The sequence below is a fragment of the Stegostoma tigrinum genome, chromosome 7, assembly GCF_030684315.1.
Source record: "Stegostoma tigrinum isolate sSteTig4 chromosome 7, sSteTig4.hap1, whole genome shotgun sequence".
Classification (NCBI taxonomy): Eukaryota; Metazoa; Chordata; class Chondrichthyes; order Orectolobiformes; family Stegostomatidae; genus Stegostoma; species Stegostoma tigrinum.
The window spans coordinates 60,881,581-60,903,183 of record NC_081360.1 but is presented as its reverse complement, the minus strand read 5'-3'; the positions used below and the strand labels follow the sequence as shown (position 1 = coordinate 60,903,183).

The 21,603-nt window shown below is 41.3% G+C and overlaps 1 protein-coding gene across 4 annotated transcripts in view; it reads left to right on the top strand.

The window, feature by feature from the left end:
• Positions 1-21,603, top strand: part of fap (fibroblast activation protein, alpha) — an 86,203-nt gene that overhangs the window by 15,220 nt on the left and 49,380 nt on the right. For all 4 annotated transcript variants that reach the window (XM_048535122.2, XM_048535119.2, XM_048535121.2 and 1 more), the window contains 6 exons: positions 4,831-4,923; positions 14,390-14,484; positions 17,824-17,898; positions 20,763-20,815; positions 20,921-20,993; positions 21,298-21,418. In XM_048535122.2, coding sequence (XP_048391079.1) covers positions 4,831-4,923; positions 14,390-14,484; positions 17,824-17,898; positions 20,763-20,815; positions 20,921-20,993; positions 21,298-21,418 — 510 coding nt within the window. The remainder of the gene's footprint in view (positions 1-4,830; positions 4,924-14,389; positions 14,485-17,823; positions 17,899-20,762; positions 20,816-20,920; positions 20,994-21,297; positions 21,419-21,603) is intronic.

Below are 21,603 nucleotides of genomic sequence, written 5' to 3'. Positions count from 1 at the left end.
TAAAGTTTTTATCAGTGTAAAGAAGAGGTGACATTTTAGATCAGACAATGCAGGTTAGGTGTGAGGCCTTGTTTAGAATCTGTTTGTTTTGATACATGGAATGTATCTGCAAATACAAATTTGCCCATAGATAACAAAGTGTGAAGCTGGATGAACATAGCATGCCAAGCAGCATCTCAGGAGCACAAAAGCTGACGTTTCGGGCCTAGACCCTTCATCACCCTCTGAAGGAGAGAGGCTCTGAAAGCTTGTGATTTCAAATAAATCTGTTGGATTCTAACCTGGTGTTTTGTGATTTCTGACCTCGTCCACCCCAGTCCACCACTGGCACCTTCACATCATGTTCAAATTGGCTTCTGGCCATTTTAATAAAGCTGGCTATCTCTTTAGGTTTTAGACTGAACAGACAGTGTTAAGATCTATGCCAAGGATCAATTCACTCCAGGACTTAAAGGTTGAAAAAAGTCAAAAAATACAGTACCTTTTCCAGCTCTTGTGCATGTGCAGAAATGGAAATTGGCTTCTGGTGAGAAGTGTACAGCCAATGGCTTCCCTTCTCCACTGTATGGTGAACAACCCCAGCTTCTTCACTTTATATAATTGAATTCACTAATTTTTCTGGTTAAAATCTGGTAAATCTTCACTGCAATGTCTTGATGATTTTGACATCTTTGCCAAAATTTGGTTCCAAGAATTAATACCATACCTGAACTACAATATCTGAAGCCTTTTCAGTGATTTTCAGGAGGTTATGAAACTTAGTGCTTATTGTACTCTTTATGCATTAGTATAATACTCTATTATATAGGCAAGGTTCCCGATTTGCTTTATTAACACCCTGTTCAATTTGTCTGTTAGCTTCAAAAACTACTATAAGCAAATCTCAGATCTCTTTACTCCTCCAAACCTTTAAAAATGAGCCATAAAGTTTAAATTACATTGTCTCAAGGACATCATTTCACAATCTATCAATCAATTAATTTAGTTATAATCCTGTATTGTTGTGTTGGAAGAATGTTGTATTTTCCACATGCCTATTTACATCCATTATTAATATTGACACCTCCAAAGCAATTATGAAGATAAAACTAGAAGATTTACATTACACATCTGGTGGCAAAACAATCATATAGAATGCTTTGGTCTCAGTTTTTAATAATTAGTGTACAACAGACAAAAGCAGACAGAATTAATGATCCTCCAGAATTAGGTTAATCAACAATTTCTAGCAATCTTCAAAACAAAGAGGAGTGTGCAGAATATTGTCTCACTTTATATTACAGTAGTTCTTTTAAATAGTGTAAATCAATTTATTAAAGTCCTCTTAATTCCATTGAAATTTGTAATGTTTGGAGATTACTGTCTCCCTGCAACTGACTTGAACATATGAATTTTAAAGCAGAAGTGGACCATTTGGTCCCTCAAATTTATCTGTTTGAAGCTGTGTTTTCATATTAATTTATGGCACCTACAACTCTGGCAAATGAGGAACCCAGAAAGGCAATTTGTTGAAAGAGAGGTAATATCTCCTTTACCTAACAAATGAATTTCAATCAGTGTAGATTTAATATGTCTTTGCCCTTCTCTACTGATAAAACATGTAGGACAATAGTGGGAAATCAGTCCACTTCACACTTATTAGGCTTACTGAATCCAATATCTGCTGGGATCAGGTGGCAGGGTAACAGTAGATAAGGTGGTTAAAAACGTATTTTGGATTCTTGCCATTTTTAGCTGAAGTACAGAATACAAGAAAAGAAAGCTATGCTGGAACTGTATAGAATGCTGGTTAAGCTACAATTGGGGTACCACATGCAGTTCTGGTAACTACATTACAGGAAGAATGATATTGCACGAGAAAAGGTATGGAGGCGATTTACCAGGATGCAGTTTGGGTTGGAGGTTTTGAGCTATGAGAGAAGATTAGTTTTTCTAATTAGTGTTTTTTTTCCCTTGGCACAACAAAGGTTTAGAGAGAAACTGATAGAGGTGAATAAGATTATGAGAAACATAGACAGGGTAAGATAGGAAGGCTTTTTCTTTATGAGTAAAAGCAGTCAATATATGGAGGGAGGGAGGCGCAGATTTAATGTAAGAGTTAGAATGCTAAGAGGAGGGTTGAAAGAGTTTTTAATGCAGAGGATGGTGGGAGTGTGGAACTTACTGAACATGTGGATGAGTGAGAAACTCTTGTAACATTTAGGTAGAACTTAGATATTCACTTGCATTTCCAAAGTCTCCATGTCTAAGGACCAAGAGCTGGGGAATAGGATCAGTGTAGCTTGATTTTTGAAGCCTGGAATGGGCATGATGGGCTGAATGGTCTTGTGTACCTTGACTACCTGAGTGACAAGCATGACTTCCATTTTGGGCCAGCTAAAGAGCCTGAAGGATTTTGAACTTCTGTTTTTTTTTAAATCACTGCAAGCTTTGGTGTAATAAGGGCCCCTAAAATTATCCCCTGCCTCTGATATAGTCGTAGGAAATAGTTCAGTACTTTTTTCAGAAGTGTCGCAGACCCTTCTGCTTTCCTACTCTATTGCATTTTTTTACATAGACCATGTGACCTTGTTCATTATGACTTTGGATCAAATCAACAGCTTTGCAAAGAGGTTGATCAATGCCCCACAAACTTATGACTCCTTAAAAAAATTTGTGAACCTTCAAGCTCAGACCTTGCACTTAACATTCTTTGTTTTCTAAATTTGTGAATATGTTTGTGCTGTGTAATATGGTTTTCATGGCCTGACAGAAATGAAGGGAAGGACTGTCTGGGGCCTAAGGTCTTTCAAAAAGAAAGAAATATCATAACATGGATCTCTTCCACATTCCCAAGCCAGTTATCCTGTCAGAAGTCTTGGAAATAGGATCATACACATTCACAGGGCAAATAGTTCATATTTCAGAGATAATAGGAACTGCAGATGCTGGAAAAAGATGCTGCTTGGCCTGCTGTGTTCATCCGGCTGTACACCTTGTTAGATCATATCTCAGAGGTGTTTTTAGTCCATTGAATAATCTTTTCAACCTCCCTGCCATTCTTTTCTATTTTCCTCCTGATTTTCTTGACCATTGTTAATACTAACTGATCATTATTTTCAATGCAAATTACTTTTGTTAGAGAAATGTGGAAAGGTGTGGAATTTTTCCCATCCACCCCTTTCCTTTTTACCAAGAGTCAGCTCAAGCACCAGCAGGTTTAAACTTCAGTGTGAAAGAGTCAATTTGTGTGCTGCCCTCTGGCATTTTCATTATATCCCTCAACGACGATGAAGCCTTTTGTGAATTACTGACAGTAGAAATCCTACGTCCTGAAACTCTGCACCCTCCCAACCCATATCATGTACAACACATTGGGAGGACTGCCAATACATATGAGGAGTTTACCAGGCATCATCATGCAGAAGTAGTAGCATTGCATTTAACCTCAACATTATGGCTGAACAATCAACTAGATTGTTGTTATTCGTAGCCACACTGTTCGCCTATCACCCTTGTACTCATTAACCTAGGTTCTTGATCTAACAATGCCGAGATCTTGCGATTCTCATGTTCACATTCTTCCAGTGTCATGCCCATCCCCATCTCAGTAACCACCATAAACCTTCCAATCCCTTCAGGATCTCTGTTCATGTGCAATTTCAGCCTCTTGCACATCGCTGATTTGTAATGATGCAATATTGGCCATTGTGCCTTCAACACTAGGCTGTAAATTCTGAGATTTCCTTTTTAAGCCTCATCTTGTTTCTACCACACTTTTCTCCATCAAGGTGCTTCTTGGAATCTATTTCTCTCACCAGCCTTTGGTCATCTTGTCAAAAAATTTCCTTGTATAGGGCAATGTCAAATTTTGTTTGTCAGCACTTTTATGAAATGACTTTGGACATTTCACGTGATTCAAAGTGGTATATAAATATAAAGGTAACTTGTTGTTGGATTGTAGTACCAAATATGGACAATCACCAAAATAACTGCTTCTTCACTATAAGTGAAGTATAATAAGTGTGGTAAACAGTTCACTGCAAATAACTATTGCTCATTTATCTGTTATACAGTAACATAATGACAATTTCACCGGACTAGGTCCCAGGCTCCGAGGCTGGGACCTGGGCTGAAACTCCACCACTGCAGATTGTAAAATTTGAATTCAGCTAAAAAGGTTGAAATTAAAAGAAAGCTAGCTGACTGTTTATTGTTGTAAATGCTCATCTGGTTGATTAACATCCTTTGGGGAAGGAAATTTGCCATCCTTACCTGGCCTTCATGTAACTGCAGACTTATAGCAAAGTGGTTTATTATTAACTGACCACTGAAATAGATTAACAAGGTATTCATTTCAAGGGTAATTAAGCATGGGTAACAAATTCTAGCCCAGCTAGTGAAATCCCATCCTGTGAGCAGCAATTTATTTAAATTCAAGTTGTAAGTATGTATGCTTGAACATCTCCATCCCATTTCCACCTGTGCGGAAAACTGAAATTTCTCCCCCCATGTCCACTGATAATCAGGGTAGATGCTAACTGCACTTTCTCTAAAGTATGTGTTTATATTTTTTCCCAATAGGAGAGTTAGTACAGAATCATTGCTTGTTCAATCAGATTTTGTGCATAAACTTTGTGCTATATGTGGAATCATTTTGGGAAGCAACATGAACATTGCACTGAGAGGTTTCATAGCTTATTACTTAATGATGATTGTGTAACTTCCTATTTGAACTGAATTCCTTTTTAAACATTATATACAGTTCCTCTACAGTTCATCCAACATTTATTTGCATGTAAGAATTAATATTGAAAATAACCACTGTTTCTTTTCCAATGTTTGAATTAGAAAACCAAGAAGATCGCCAACAAACGTTTCAACTAGACGACTACTTAGGTGGAAAGTTTAGGTACAAGTCTTACAGCCTGAGGTGGATATCAGGTAACACTTAGTTAATTAATTCATGAATTAATTGTTTATATTTTCATGATTATTCTGACTCCAAAACTGTAATTTCGAAGGACAGACTAACTAAAATGAAGGAAAAATAGGAAATGGGGTGAATACAAATTGAATTATATTTAAAAAGAACAAATTAAAACAGATACTCTTCTTGCTTTTAAAATCACTGGCTCAAAAAAACATAGAGTTGAGTGGTATACAGGAATTGGAGTGAATGCCCATCGATCCCCAAAGGCAGCAAGTCAGTTTGTGAATGTTCTCAAGCATTTAGAACCCTTCTAAAGTTAGAAGTTTGAGGTTATGCTGGCACTGTATTATTCATTAGTTAGGTCACATCTTGGGTACTATGTGCAGTTCTGGGCACGTCATTACAGAGAAGATGTAATTGCACTAAAGAGAGTGTAGAGGAGACTAGAAAGATGTTGTCAGTACTGGAAAAAATGTAGCTAAGAGCAATGTTTGAATAGAGTGGAGTTGTTTTCATTGGAACAGATGAACCTGAAGGATGATTTGATTGAGATGTATAAAATTTTGAGGGACCTGGCTTGAGTGAATGGGAAGGACCTGTTTTTCTCAGCAGCAAGGTCAATGACTGGAGTAGCAGATTTGAAGTATTTGTTATATGGGGGCGATGAAGAAATCTTCTTTTTAACCAAGGACGTGGTCAGGGTCTGAAACGTACAATCTGAAAGGCAGTGCAGACAGAAACGCTTAATTCTTTTAAAAGTTGTCTGGTGTGCAATTCAAGCATTGAAACCCACAGGGCTATGGAAAATATGCAGTAAAGTGAGATTAAACTGAGTGGCTCATTGTTCACTTGGCATACATGTTATGGGTCAGGTAGTTATTTTTTCTGCGTGATAAGCTTTTCGTGATTTGCAGTTAACTGGCTTAAACTTTTTGCCTGCCAAAAGCACGTAGTATGTTCTTAGTGTGAGAACAGAACCTAGTCTAATGCTGTAACCTTGAATACATTTAGTGGAATGGTTCATGCTGAAAGGTTGGCTCCTTATTTTAAGGTTTTCAGTAAGAACCACAGAAGTAACCGGACACAAAAGGGATCGATAATACTTATTGTTTGCGTTGTGTTTATATTTCTGCCATGGTGTGCCAATGTGACAAACAGATTCTGAAAGTACCAATTCAGTCTCTGGTCTGTGCTCAGTTGGAAGACGCAGAAGCTGCGTGTTTTGTGTTTGTGCAGATTTCAGTGTCTGGCCCAGTTTGCTCAACCTTGACAGATCCGAACCAGTCGCAAAGAGCTGACTACAAATTCATACAAACTCAAAATAATTTGGACCCAATTCCTTATGACATAAAATCTTTCATAAATGAAATACAAAGCAATGGATTTGCTGGCATGTGCAAACAAACCATGTAGATTTTTAGGGGAAAAGACCATTGGTGCAACAAACAAAAACAGAAGTTGCTAGAAAAGCTCAGCATGTCTGGCACTATCCGTAAAGAAAAAAATCAGAGGACTGGTGACCCTTCCTCTCAACTGGACTGGAAATGTTAACTCCAATTTTTTTGTTCACAGATGCTGCTGGACCTGCTGAACTTTTCCAGCAACTTCTGTTTTTGTTCTGATTTACAGCATCCGTAGTTCTTTCGGTTTTTATTAGTGCAACAAACCACTGACCCCTTCTTAACTGGTATTGCTGCTGTAAAATGGTGCACGTGTAACAACCGCAATACATTCTGGATGAGCTTGAAAGGATACTATCTTGACATCACATAGCCAAATCTGGTGATGTCATTCCTGGATTGGAAACTTGCATCATGTAGACTCAGCCCATGCATTAATAATAACAAAGACCTTGTGTACACCTCCTCAAAGGTACCTGAATTTATGCTAATCCAAAGGTTATTCCACAAGTTGCATGGGAGGTTTCTTTTAAGTAAATATTTCTTTGACACAGCTACATGCTGGGTTCTGATATGTTTCTTGACAGTTTGCAAATAGAGCCAAGGAAGAGTCAAGATTAACCCAGCATAAGAGATAATTGTAGTGCCTTTTGGTTTGAAACATGATCAAGAAGGAAAAAGAGAGGGGGCCGGGTCCGACAGAAGAGAGTGAAAGGGGAGGCACTGCGACCATGCGATTTTAAAGAATCCTACTTTCACAACTTGCCCATCCCCATAGGGTCTGCTATCCACCAGTGCCCTGTCCAATTCACATTCCCCATCAAAACATCCTCGGTTAGAATTGTACAATAAAGGCCATGAACAAAAGTTTGCATATTGCTGAAAAAAGAGCAAAGCTTTTCATGTAAGACTGAACAGGACATTTCTTAAGAAATCACAAGTTGAAGGGAAAACAACATTTTATAATGCACGAGAGGACACTGTTGATAGGTGAACAAGTGGACCTGAGGTATTGTAATGAATACCATACCAGTTAATGACAACTGACAGTTAACTGCCAAATGCTGTTTTTGTTCAACAGGCAAGTTAACTCTGGTCAGACATTGCATTGAAAAAATGAACTTTTGAATGGCTGTCACTGTCTTGTTGAATTGATAAAAACCATAATGTATTATTTCCATTTGCAAAAAGTATAATATATTTCCAGTACTTAGAAGTACTCACACAGTCAACCTGACTGACTGTGATAAATTGTCAGTGTAATTCTTCACAAATTTGGGATTATTTAGTAAGTCCAGTCCAGTTGCAAAGCAACATCTAATGTTGGACACTGCAAGTGTGGGTGGGTTGGGCACAGTTAATACCTTAGGTGTTGAGAACAGCACAAGAGATGGGTTGTGTGATATGATCCTGGCGTTTTGCGATATACGGCCTATACATTTAGCATCAAATTGGCATTGAAATTCATAACTCTCCTGCAGGATAATGGATACCGTGATCAGATCATTTCTTACTGTGTATCAAGCAAACTCATTACTGGTCTTAAGTATCACTCTTGGTCCTAAAAAGTGCCTAGTCTACCTCAGATTGGGGAAGTTATTGCCAAAGTTTGACAAAAATGTTGAGCAATTCTGCTGCTTGCAGTTGCAAGAACCACGAACGGAAATTTCACTGATTTTCAATGTTGTGTTCAGTGTTTTTAATTCAACTGCGGCCTGTTGAAAGCCCACATTAACACCCACAAATCCCTGTGGTTGACTGCTCCAGAATCAGTACAGTCAATCTGACTTTAGTTTCAAACTGCCTCTTACCCAAATTAGTTTTGTGGAGTCAGATATTTTCCTGACTCTTCATTCTGCACTCCCAAATCAGGAGCAAAATTTGCGCAATGCGAGTCCGTTTGTTGTCACAACTGCTTTGGCTATTGTATACAGTAATCAACACTTTGCAACGTCTTCTCAATAAAAGAACCTTGCCAGCAAGCTCCCCAACTCCACCTTGCCCTTGCCAAACCTTTAACAACCAAACCAACTTTGTTTGCGATCAATAACATGCAAAACAGGTCACATGACTTTCATTACTCCATTTTTGACTTAAATTGAAAGTTCAGGTTCAGTGGGAATACCTCAATACCAAGTATAGCCTAACACCAATCTGCAGGCGTTATCAACAGGAAACGCTTCAACTCCATCAATGTTCAAATTACATGTGGTAATCAATAGAAAATCTTGGAGGTCTGGGCAAAATATCCAGGCTGCTGCTGTAGAGGTCCCTTATCCTTCTACAATTCTTGGCATTTGAGAGATAAAGGATACATGGTTTATGACATCTCTGTCAATCCCTCAGACTCTTGTAGAATGAAGATACAATTTTGCTCATACTTCCACTGATGCTGTTGTGGATTGTAGACTTCCTCAAGGTGTGCTTTAGATGCCTGGACTGCTCCACCCAAAGCCTTGCAGTACAGCAAGGAAGAGTGTGCAACATGACTGTGACATATGGAGCTAGCAAGAATTGTATATGCTGAGGTAACACAATGTGGAGCTGAAGGAACACATCGGACCAGGCAGCATCAGAGGAACGGGAAAGTTGATGTTTCGGGTTGAGAACCTTCTTCAGAAATGGAGGAGCGGGAAGGGAGCTCTGAAGTGAACAAAGATGGGAGGGGTGAGGCTGGGGAAGGTAGGTGGGACGGTGATAGGTGAGTGCAGGTAGGCAGTGAATGGAATTGGTCAGTGAGTTGGGAGGGACAAATGGGTGGGAGAGCAGGTGGACAAGTTTGTCAGATCAAGGAGCCAGGGATGAGAGGGTGGGTTGGTCATTGGATGAGGCCGGGGAGTGAGGAGATTTTAAAACTGGTGGAATCCATGTTTAGGCCATTGGGCTGGAGGCTCCCAAGGTGGAATATGAGGTGGTGCTCCTGCAGTTTGCAGGTGGTATTATTGTGACACTGGAGGAGGCCCAGGATGGACACGTCACCTAGGGAGTGGAAGGGGGTGTTAAAATGGTTGGTGATCGGAAGGTGTTATTATTTGTTGCATACAGAGCACAGGTGCTGTACAAAATGGTCACTGAATCTGCGCTTGGTACACCAACGTAGAGGAGGCCACATCAGGAGCAGTGGATACAGTAGACCAAGTTGACGGATGTGCAGCAGAATCCCTCTCTGATATGAAAGGTTTGTTTTGTGCCTTGATTGGATGTGGGGGGAGGTGTAAGGACAGGTGTAGCACTGCCTGCAGTTGCAGGGAAAGGTGCCGGGTTGGTGGGGTTAGTGGGGACTGTGGAGCAGACGAGATAGTTGCAGAGAGAGTAGTCCTTGTGAAACGCAAATAGGGGTGGGGAGGGAAATATCTCTTTGGTCGTGGGGTTGGATTGTAGGTGACAGAAGTGATGGAGAATGATACGCTGGACATGGAGGTTGGTGGGCTGATATGTCAGGACAAGCGGGATTTTCTATTTTTCTTCGATGGAGGGGATGTGAAGGCAGAAGTACGGGAAATGCAAGAGATGTGGTTGAGGACATTTTCGATCACTGGAGGGGAGAGGTTGTGGTCCTCGAAATAGAAGGACATCTGGGAAGTGCAGGAGTGGAACACCCAGCTTGGGAGCAGAAGTGACGGAGGCAGTGGAATCAGGACTAAGTGATTGCATTCTTGCAGGAAGATGGGTGAAAGGAGCTGTTGACTAGTAGCTGTGGGAGTTGGTGGGCTTAAAACAGATGTCAATTTTGAGGTGGTCACCAGAGCTGGAGACGGAGAGGTCCAGGAAGGAAAGGGAGGTATTGGAGATGGTCCAGGTGAATTTGGGATTGGGGTGAAAGGTATTATTAAAGTTGATGAACTGTTCAAGATCCTCATGATATCACAAGGCAGTGCCGATATGGTCATCAATGTAGTGGAGGAAGAGGTGGGACGTAGTACCAGTGTAACAGCAGAAGAGGCACAAAAGAAACCTTCCATATCAGACAAGGGCTCACCTGCACATCTGTCAACTTGGTCTGCTGTATCCGCTGCTCCCGATGTGGCCTCCTCTACATCAGTGAGAGCAAGCGTAGACTCAGAAACCATTTTGTAGAGCAGTCCCTAGGCGACATGTCCATTCTGGGCCTCCTCCAGTCTCACAATGACACCACCCGCAAACTGGAGAACCACACCTCATGTTCCACCTCGGGAGCCTACATCCCGATGGCCTACATTGATGACTGTATCGGCTCTGCCTTGTGCTCTCATGAGGAGCTTGAACAGTTCATTAACTTATTAATAATACCTTTCTTCCCAATCTCAAATTCACCTAGACCATCTCCAATACCTCCCTTTCCTTCCTGGACCTCTCTGTCTCCATCTCCGGTGACCACCTCAAAATTGACATCTGTTTTAAAATCTCCCCACCCCCGGCCTCATCCCAAGACCAAACTTCGCTTTCACCCCTGCCTCCTTAACTGACACAGCCTGTACATCTTCTCTCCCACTTATCCGCCTCACTCACCTCACTGACCAACTTCCACCACTCCCTATCTTCCACCACTCATCTACCACCATCCCACTTACCTTCCCAACCCCATCCCTCCTCTCCCTATTTATTTCCGAGCTCCCTTCCCCCTCCCCAATTTCTGAAGCTGAGTCTCGACCCAGAACGTCAATGTTCTAGCTCCTCTGGTGCTGTTCTTCCAGCTGCATGCTGCGTTATGACTGACATGCTGTGCTTTTCACAACTGGAGTGGACAAAGGAATTGTGTCCAGCACGTAGACAGTATTGGGAGTCAGCACCAGTCTCCTGAGGATGAAGATGAGGATCAGGACATTGATGAGGATGGCTGGCCAGGACAGCATGTCAGAGCAGATCATTGTTGAAACCAAGAATCAGGGATAATCTAATGGAGATAATGGGAACTGCAGATGCTGGAGAATCCAAGATAATAAAGTGTGAAGCTGGATGAACACAGCAGGCCAAGCAGCATCTCAGGAGCACAAAAGCTGACGTTTTGGGCCTAGACCCTTCAACAGAGAAGGGGATGGGGTGAGGGTTCTGGAATAAATAGGGAGAGAGGGGGAGGTGGACCGAAGATGGAGAGAAAAGAAGATAGGTGGAGAGGAGAGTATAGGTGGGGAGGTAGGGAGGGGATAGGTCAGTCCAGGGAAGACGGACAGGTCAAGGAGGTCGGATGAGGTTAGTAGGTAGGAAATGGAGGTGTGGCTTGAGGTGGGAGGAAGGGATGGGTGAAAGGAAGAACAGGTTAGGGAATCAGAGACAGGCTGGGCTGGTTTTGGGATGCAGTGGGTGGAGGGGAAGAGCTGGGCTAGTTGTGTGATGCAATGGGGGAAGGGGACGAACTGGGCTGGTTTTGGGATGCGGTGGACGAAGGGGAGATATGGAAGCTGGTGAAGTCCACATTGATACCCTTGGGCTGCAGGGTTCCCAAGCGGAATATGAGTTGCTGTTCCTGCAACCTTCGGGTGGCATCATTGTGTCACTGCAGGAGGCCCATGATGGACATGTCATCTAAAGAATGGGAGGGGGAGTTGAAATGTTTCGCGACTGGGAGGTGCACTTGTTTATTGCGAACCAAGTGGAGGTGTTCTCCAAAGCGGTCCCCAAGCCTCTGTTTGGTTTCCCCAATGTAGAGGAAGCCACACCGTGTACAGTGGATGCAGTATACCACATTGGCAGATGTGCAGGTGAACCTCTGCTTGATGTAGAAAGTCATCTTGGGGCCTGGGATAGGGGTGAGGGAGGAAGTGTGGGGGCAAGTGTAGCATTTCCTGCGGTTGCAGGGGAACGTGCCGGGTATGTTGGGGTTGGAGGGGAGTGTGGAGTGGACAAGGGAGTCGCGGAGAGAGTGGTCTCTCCGGAAGGCAGACAAGGATGGGGATGGAAAAATGTCTTGGGTGGTGGGGTCGGATTGTAGATGGCGAAAGTGTCGGAAGATGATGCGTTGTATCCGGAGGTTGGTGGTGTGGTATGTGAGAACGAGGGGGAATCTAATGGAGACCTGCTTCTAAAATGAATGAGCTGTGTTTGGATTTCATTTAGTTGTTTTAGGTTCTTTAGTAATCTGACAAGTAGCCCCTGCTTAGAATAAAGGAAGGAAAACCTTGTTCCTTTTGCTGTCCATAATCTTTTGTGTTCCTGAACACAGACCTCATTATTGATCTATCCGTCTGCTTGATATTTTCAGGTGATCCACTTTCAAGTGTCTGTACATTATTTTTCCACTGACCATTAGGGGGAAAAGCAGCTGAGGGTGAGCCAGTATAGCATGGCACTAAGGTTAGGTAGCTCTTAAGACTTTGATCGGCATATCAGATCTGAGTATTGTAACGTGAAGTCTGTCTTATTAGCCCACAGTTTGAGAAGAAGTCTGAGGAACCTCCTTCTGATACTTCCAACACAGATCATCCTTCTAAACTGTTTTAGAGTGCACGTAAACTGTTAAGTTGCCTCAATGCTTGAAATCCTCAAGGACTGACATTGAACCGACAGGAAGCAGTGCTTCGTGTGACTTTACTCATAAGACCATAAACTGTAGGAGCAGAATTAGGAAATTCGGCTTATTGAATCTTCTCCACCATTCGATCATGACTGATATGTTTCTTAACCCTGTTCTCCTGCCTTTTTCCCACAACCCACTTGATGAGGAGGCCTCCACAGACTTCTGAAACTATGAGTTCCACAATTTTCCCACCCTCTGGCTGAAAGAAATTGCTCCTCATCTCAGTTCAAAACCTTTTCTACTAGTGGAAACATCTTCCCCATGTCCACTCTACCCAGACATTTCAGTATTCTGCAGGTTTCTATGAAATCCCCCGCATCCTTTTGAACACCATCAAGTACATACCCAGAATCCTCAACCACTGAAAAAATCTTAAACTGTTTATTCCCAGGATCATCCTCCTAAACCGACACTGGTTCCCTTCCAAGGCCAATGCATCCTTTTTTAGATACAGAACTCAGCAGCATAGAGTGCTAAGAGAAAGACTGGACAAATGAACATATGTTTGCACAGCCTCATATACAGCGTACATGCTTGAAAAGCTGAGAGAATGAACCGTTCCCTTCAGAGGTGTAGCGTAATCGTCGATTCCTTCCTCTCACTCACAAGTGGATGTAAGTGTGGCGTGATGCATGTAGATGAAGCTCTAGAACAATTTCTGGATGCTGTTTTGCCTCAGTGTTGTCGATCTATAAATGCAGTGCCTTGTCCGTCGTCAACAATATTACATTTCCAAGATCTGTGATGTCGAAGACTATCTGTAATCAAAGAATCAGTTACTCGCGAGAGATGAGCAAACCTTTGTGATTACAACTTATTTCATCCTGGGGATGAGATGCTGCTCATCACTGACACATGGTCCAACAGTGAAAATTATATTATAGCAGACATTTAATCACTACATGTGAAGATATAATTTAAAAATGAAAATATCAAATAATATGTCACTAGTACCACCTGTGTGCCTCTTTAAAGTTTCTTCATTCCTCTGTCAGTCCGTCTCAGTGCAGTTCCCATTTCATCTGGAGCTGCTCTGTAACTGATCCTATTTGTCTGGGAGATGTTGTTGGTCAGATCCTGTCTCCCTGAGAGGAAGGAGCACATGGATTGACGGTGAGATTCCCCATGCCTGTTTCTCCTTGCTATTAATGCCGAACACCTAGAATACATGTCTGAGTCACCCTGCTCATGGAGACAGCCAGATGCACAAATGTTAGAGCTAGCATGGTGCTGATAATGTTAGTGGACTCCTCCAACCTTCAATCCAGCTTATGGAATGAATCTGACCAATCTGTCTGCTGTTCCCATGTCTGTCTGTGCATTTGAACAAAGTTATTAATAGCTGCAATCATGAGATTACCCCTTGGTGCCTGCTCACCAGCAATCCTCTGAGCGCCAGGGTACTGAGGCATTTCTTCCCCATTCACCTGCAGAGATGTGTCAGTGATGGTGCTATCCAGACTGACTGGCAACCATGAATCTCAGTCGACCAGACACTAACTGCATTTGGGAAAATTCCATCCATTGTCTTTACAAGTTGATATATACAACAGAAAACTTACATTGCTTTGTTATTATTTTCAGAGAATGAATACTTACATAAAAACAAAGAAGGAAATGTTATCCTCATTAATATCGAAACAGGGAACACAAGTGACATTATATCTAACACCACATTTGTAAGTACCTTCCTTATTTTGTACTTTGAAGGTTAAGAACCCTATGTCCTAGAACTGACATTTACCAATGACATTTGTCATGAAAGTTACAAAGTTGCAAACATGGGTAATTAATTTAAACAAAATAAAAGTGTCATCATTATGTAGACTGAAATTTAATGAAACATAAGAGTAGAACCAACAGATGTAAAAACATCTTGCAAAATTGTTGAATGGAGAAATCAGTACAGTTTATCAATATTGTCTACGCATTTCATTAAAATGGGCAAAAAAAGCCATAAATGGTTGACTAAAGTAGTAAAGAATGAATCTCACCAAGATCTCATTAACCAAGCCAACTGTAATCAGGTATACCACGATGCCACCAACTCACCTCCTGCCCCACCAGGGGACCGAACATTCTGGACCACCGCTAACACAACCATCAAAGATGCCTACTGCTCAAACCCCACTCACACTTCGGAAAATTCGACCATGGCACTGTGTTCCTCCTCCCAACTTACAAGCAGAAACTGAAATGGGAGACTCCTTCATGAAAAGAAGTACTGTGCTGGCCCAAGGCAGTGGAAGATTGTCTCCAGGACTGCTTGGACTTGGTAGACTGGACCATGTTCAAGTGTTCGGCACAAAACCTAGACAAGTGTCCACTGTCACGGACTTCATTAGCGAATGCAGGGAGGACTGCGTACCAAAGAAGTCAATCTGAGTGTTCCCCAATCATAAACCTTGGAGGAACCAGGAAATCCACTCCCAATTGAAGACCATAAATATTCAAGCAGTATTCAAGTTGGGTGACCTGGGCTAATGCAGAAAATCCAGATATGACCTCCACAAAGCCATCAGAGAGGCCAAGAGGCAGTACTGGACCAAGTCAGAGGCCCAGACCTACCAAACAGACTCCTGTTGAGGTTTGCCGCTGTCGAGAGACAAATGTTTTCATTGCACCGTGGAATACAAAATGAAGCAGCATGTGATAGTGGATAATGACACGCCCCTCCCTGACATACTCAATGCTTTCTACGCTCGGTTTGAGCAGAATGCTATTGGGGTGGCGACACCTGCCCTGACAGCCCCAAACACACCTATTCCCTCTGTCACAGCTTCAGAAACCAGATTGATCTTCCTGGAAGTCACCCCAAGGAAAGTGACGCACCCGGATGGTGTCCCCAGTCGAGCAGCCAGATCCTGTGTGGACCAACTGGTGGAAGTATTCACTGACGTCTTCACCTCTCCCCCCTACAAGCAGCAGTCCCCGCCTGCTTTGTGAAGTCCCCACCTGTCTCAAGAAGGTCACCATCATCCCCTACTTAAGAAAACACATGCAGTGTGCCTTAATGACTACTGCCCGGTGTCTCTGACCTCAGTAATCATGAAGTGCTTCGAGAGGGTGGTCATGGCCCACATCAGTTCCAGTCTCTCAGCCTGCCTCCATCCTCGACAGTTTGCCTACTGACATAACAGATCCACAAAGGATGCCATATCCTTAGTCCTGTACTCATCTGGACAACAAAGACACCTACATTGGACTCCTACTCATTGACTACAGCTCTGCCTTCAACACCATTATTACCTCCAGACTGATCTCAAAACTCCATGACCTTGTTCTGAAGTCTACTGTCTGCAATTGGATCCTCAGCTTTCTGACCCATAAACCACAATCAGTGAGGATAGGTAACTGAACCTCCTCCACAATAACCCTCAACACATGGAGCACCCCCCCCCCCACCCAAGGATGTGTCCTTAGCCTCTTAGTGTAGTCCCTGTACACCGATGATTGTGTTGCTAGATTCTGAACGCACAGCATCTACAAGTTCACTGACAACACTGTTGTAGTGGGATGGATGTCTAACAATGATGAGTCAAAATACAGAAGGGAGATAGAGGGCTCGGTGATGTGGTGCAATGTAAACATTTGTCTCTCAACATTGGCAAAACTAAAGAACTGATCATTGTCTTCAGAAAGAAAGAAGGAGAACGCACCTCTGTCCATAATGACAGAACTGAGGTTGAGAGAGCAAAGAGCATCAAGCTCCTCAGAGTGACATAACCGACGACATGTCCTGGTCTCCCTACATAGATGAAACAGTCAAGAAGGCAGAGAAACGCCTCCTTCTTCAGGCGGCTCAGGAAATTTGGCATGTTTATAAGGTTTCTTACTAACTTCTACAGATGAACCATTGAAAGCATACTGTGTAGGTGCATAACAGTCTGATAGAGCAATTACTCTGCCTGGGACAGTAAAGAGCTACACGAGGTGGTGTGCATAGCCCAGACCATCGCAAAAGCTAACCGTCCATCCATTGACTCAATTTACACAACTTGCTGCTGCATTAGGTGGACAACATCATCACAGACCCATCCAAGACCTGGCAATGACCTCCTACAGCCTCTTCCATCAGGGAGAAGATACAGAAGCCTGAACACAAACACAAGTAGGTTCAGGAACAGCTTCTTCCTGATGGTTATCAGACTGTTGAATGGACTGTAACCTCAAATCTTGTAAACTGCAATGTAACTTTTATGCCTCTAAGTCACTTTGATCCATACATCCTTTACTTGCTGTGATCCTCTTGTACCACTTATGAATGTAGCTTTTCACTGTATTTCGATGCACATAACAATAAACTCAATCAAATCGATCATCAATGACAGTTATTTTTGAATGACAGGTGACAAATAATAATAGGTATGATTAAGGAAACAACCCTAATCTGCTTTTACCACAGCTGTGCAATGGTTATTTGCAAGTGGCAAGCTAGCCTGTAGCAGTTTACAATAATGGCATAGTTGTGCTTACTTAAACCTCTCTGTAATTTGAACAAACATCCTCCATCCAACCCCACCCCAGTGCAAAAACACCTTTAGTTCACTCCACCCTTGATGTATGTGTCTTCAGCTGTCACAGCCTGAAGTTTGGCATTCCCTTCTGAAACCACTCTGCCTCTCTTTCAAATACTCCTTAAAACATTCCTTTCTAGCCAAGCAGCTTTTGATCATCTGCCAAAATGTGTTGAATGCTGCCCCTCGAAAGCATCTAACATTATTTCATTGAATTAAAAGTGCTAGTGAAATATCATATTTTGTTGAAGGTATCAAACTGTCTCGGTATTGGATTGAATTATCTGAACTGAAATGATCATATATGACCATAAGTATATCTGACGAGTTGCTAATGGGAAGATAGTTTCTGATTACATTGGTTTTATAATGTACTGTATATCTGTTCACTCACAATGTCTAAGACGTTTGTGGACTGTATTAAAGAAATAAAGGAGTTAAAAAATAAAAGACGAGGTAAGCTTCTTGAGTATTAATTTTGCTTTTACCTTCAATTTACAGGATGAGGTCCAAGCTGGTTATTATGCTGTTTCAGCTAATGGAAATTATGCTCTTCTGGAAAGCAATTATTCAAAGGTAAGATATTTAAGCAATCCTTATTATTGTTATTGTCAAAACAAAATAACTAAATGCATTAGGCTTCCTATTTGAGAATCATTTGTAAATGTGGAAAGGCTTGTTTTTAGAGGAACCTTTCATGGTAATACAGGGCTATGACACAACCTCTGTATCCCTGTGGTCTTCCAAATAATATCTCCATTATTAACATTGTCATCGTGAAGAGTTTTAATTCTTGACAAACATACCTTTTAATTTTGTTGTGACATTTAATATTTCATCCTGGAATTTACTGATTAACTTAATATCTTATCTCATTGAATGAAATTATGCAAGAAACAGACTCTGTATCAACATTTTACTCAAAAATATTTACGTTGATGTCAGTTTTCTGTAATCACTGTGATCTTCTAATATAGGATCCATTATTAGTTGAATTTTAAAGAAATACCGCACATCATCTTATTGCCATGCACGTCTGAGTTTAGTCCAGGATTTGGGTGAAAATGTAAATCACCTCATGAGAAAATAGCTGCTGACAGCAGACAGGAAAAATAGAGTAAGTGAGAAAGTAGGACATTTCCTAGTAGAGTCACCATCAAGAGGAATGGGAGTTCACTTTGCGCTTTAAAGCCTATCAGGAAGGCAGACAATGGCCTAAGAGCCCATAGACTCCAATGAATACTGGCATTTGAATAGAAAATGAAGGTTGTACAATGTATTTGCAGAAAGAAAATACTGGAACAGTGCATTGCCAACTCCTTACAAAAGAAAAAAATTCAATACATCCATTTTACCTCTGTTTAGGATAAATTTTCAACACTTTTCGACCAGCTTTCATATTTATTCATTTCACAGCATGCTTCTCTCAAAAGCCAGTTCTTGTTACATGTATTATATTCCATGAGGTGGCATTGGTGCTTGTATTAGAAATTATATTCCCATATTGGTTTAATATGAACTGACTGGGATATTTAAGAAATTTGAATATAAGATAATAAAATGTGAGGCTGGATGAACACAGCAGGCCCAGCAGCATCTCAGGAGCACAAAAGCTGACGTTTCGGGCCTAGACCCTTCTTCTAGGCCCGAAACGTCAGCTTTTGTGCTCCTGAGATGCTGCTTGGCCTGCTGTGTTCATCCAGCCTCACATTTTATTATCTTGGATTCTCCAGCATCTGCAGTTCCCATTATCACTAAGAAATTTGAATGCCTGCTTCTTGTGGTTGGATGGATTTATCTTTTTCTGTACTCATCTTTGTGCTTCAGCTAAGTAATTCATATTTCTTTTATGAGTTTCTTTCCAATCTGCTGTCGTGCCATCTCAGAGTTTATCTGATCTGAGATCCACCTCTTCTTGCATCCTTCCCCAGTCCAAAATTGAGCATGATGAAAGAAGGAAATGCCTCCCTCTCTTAGGGAACTATCCTGTTTTTTTTAAATCTGCCTTCATCATTCCCTTCTACTGACCTCCTGAACCCGCACTTCAAATTCATCCTTGGTCATGCTGCTTGAAATTTACAGTCCTATTTCAAACCCCCACATCCTTTTCATCGCTGTTGAATGTGTTGTGACCTCCCAAATCTATGTCCACCTTTCTAGCCAATCCGCATTTGAACATTTCCTATCTTTTTTCTACCTGAGTCATAACACTGAATCATACCTACGTTTGCTTTAATTAAAACATCACTGTATCACTGTCCTGTCTCTGCTCATTCTTCTTGACTAGTCTCCAGGTTTTAACATGATTGACAACACCATCCCCCCTAAACCTCTCTGTCCAGCTGACCATGACTGTTCTCACCAGGTTTTACTGGAACGCACTCTGTCACAGCCACAGAATCTGCTGAAATTGTTCTGACTTCTGCGCTTCAAGTTCTGTGAAGAGATTTCATTGCCAGCCTCTTATTTCTTACCTACATACTGCTTCTGAGCAATTTGATTTGGAAATTCGTCAGGCTTTTCCAACACATATTTGATACCCAATTCCTCATAGAGCATTACAGCATGGAAAGGGGCTCCTAGTTTGACATTGTAAAGACAAATCATTATCTTCAGCACTCACCACAAACTCCATTGCCTTGCTACTAATTATAGCCCCCTCCCTGATCACTGTCTCAGACTGAACCAGACTGGTCACAGCCTCAGCATTCTATTTGATCCTGAGTCGAACTTCCTACTCTGTATTCATTTCAACACAAAGGTAACTTAATAGCAACTTCGTAATGTCACCTAACTCCATCAAACCCATCGTCCCCATTTGTGATACTTCGTGATTCAACTATTCTGATGTTCTTCTGGCCAGCCTTCGATTTTCTATTCTCCCTAAACTTGTACACGTACACATTAAAAACTCATAGCCGCTATCCTAGATTGCACCACATTCTGTTCACCTATCACCCTTAGGGTCATTGATCTGCACTGAGCCCTAGTCTATTGGAACATTTAATTTCTGTATTTTTTTTCCATTTAAAGTATCACTTTCATCTTCAAATTGCGTCTTGTTCTTGCCTGTCCCTGTCTGTGCAATTTTCTTCAACCTTACAGGCTCTAATCACTCTGCATTCCTCCAGCAGTAACCCATGTGTTTCCCCCACTGCACCCACTATTGATAGCTGTGCCTTCAGCCCTAAAGGTTAAGGGCTAGATTCTTCCTGTCAACCTGTTAGCTTTCCCATCTCTCCCTCTCCTCTAACATGGTCCTTAAAACCTTTTGCCTTTAATCAAACATTTAGCAACCAGTTCTAACATCTTTTTTGGCTGAACATAAACCGTTGTTTGATTAAACTCTTGTGAACTGCCTTAAAATGTTTTACTAAATAATTAGTCCTATACAAATGAACATTGTTGTTTACTGGAGGTTTCTCTTGATTTCTTCACAGCTATGGAGACATTCTTTTACAGCCTCATATTCTATTTATGATGTAAAATCCAGGTTGGTAACTTTTGTATAGAGATACTGAGCATGTTTTCTATGTTGTTATTTGTACTTAATAGAAAATCATTTTTTTTTCTATTTTTAAAATATTTTCCCCTGTAGACAGTTTGTGGCCAACACAACTCTGCCCCAGCAAATCCAATACATCGCATGGGCTCCAGTGGGTCATACCTTGGTTAGTTAACTATATTTAACTGTGTTTCTCAAAATTGAATGTGTTGACCTTTCACTACATTTCAAATTGAGCATGAAGAACAATGAATAGTATGGAATAATTTTAATGCAAAAATTTCATAATATAGTATTTTTTAAAATCAAATTTGTAATTATTTAGTAAATTTTCACAGAAGTTTCCACTTCTGGTTTTATTTCTGGATTTTTGGAATAGAAGCTAGAATAAAGGTAGAAATGTTCATTATTCATCACTTAGGTATTGACAACTCGACAGGTTTTTAATATGGCTCATTTCCCACCTTTAGGTCTACGTTTGGAATTACAATATTTATCTTAAGACTGATCCCACAAGTTCTTCTATAAATATAACAACCAATGGAAAGAAAAATGAAATCTACAATGGGATACCTGACTGGATTTATGAGGGTAAATGAATGTTTATGAGAAGTATAATGTATGTGGATATACACTATTTTGCTCATAAAGTAGTAGTAACTTTCTAAAGAATATATTCATTTCCCTGCAACAGTTTTGCTTGCATTGCCAAAAGTTTCCTCCTCCTTTCTCTTCAATTTTTTCTCTTCTATTGATTGATTAGGTCTATCCTGGTA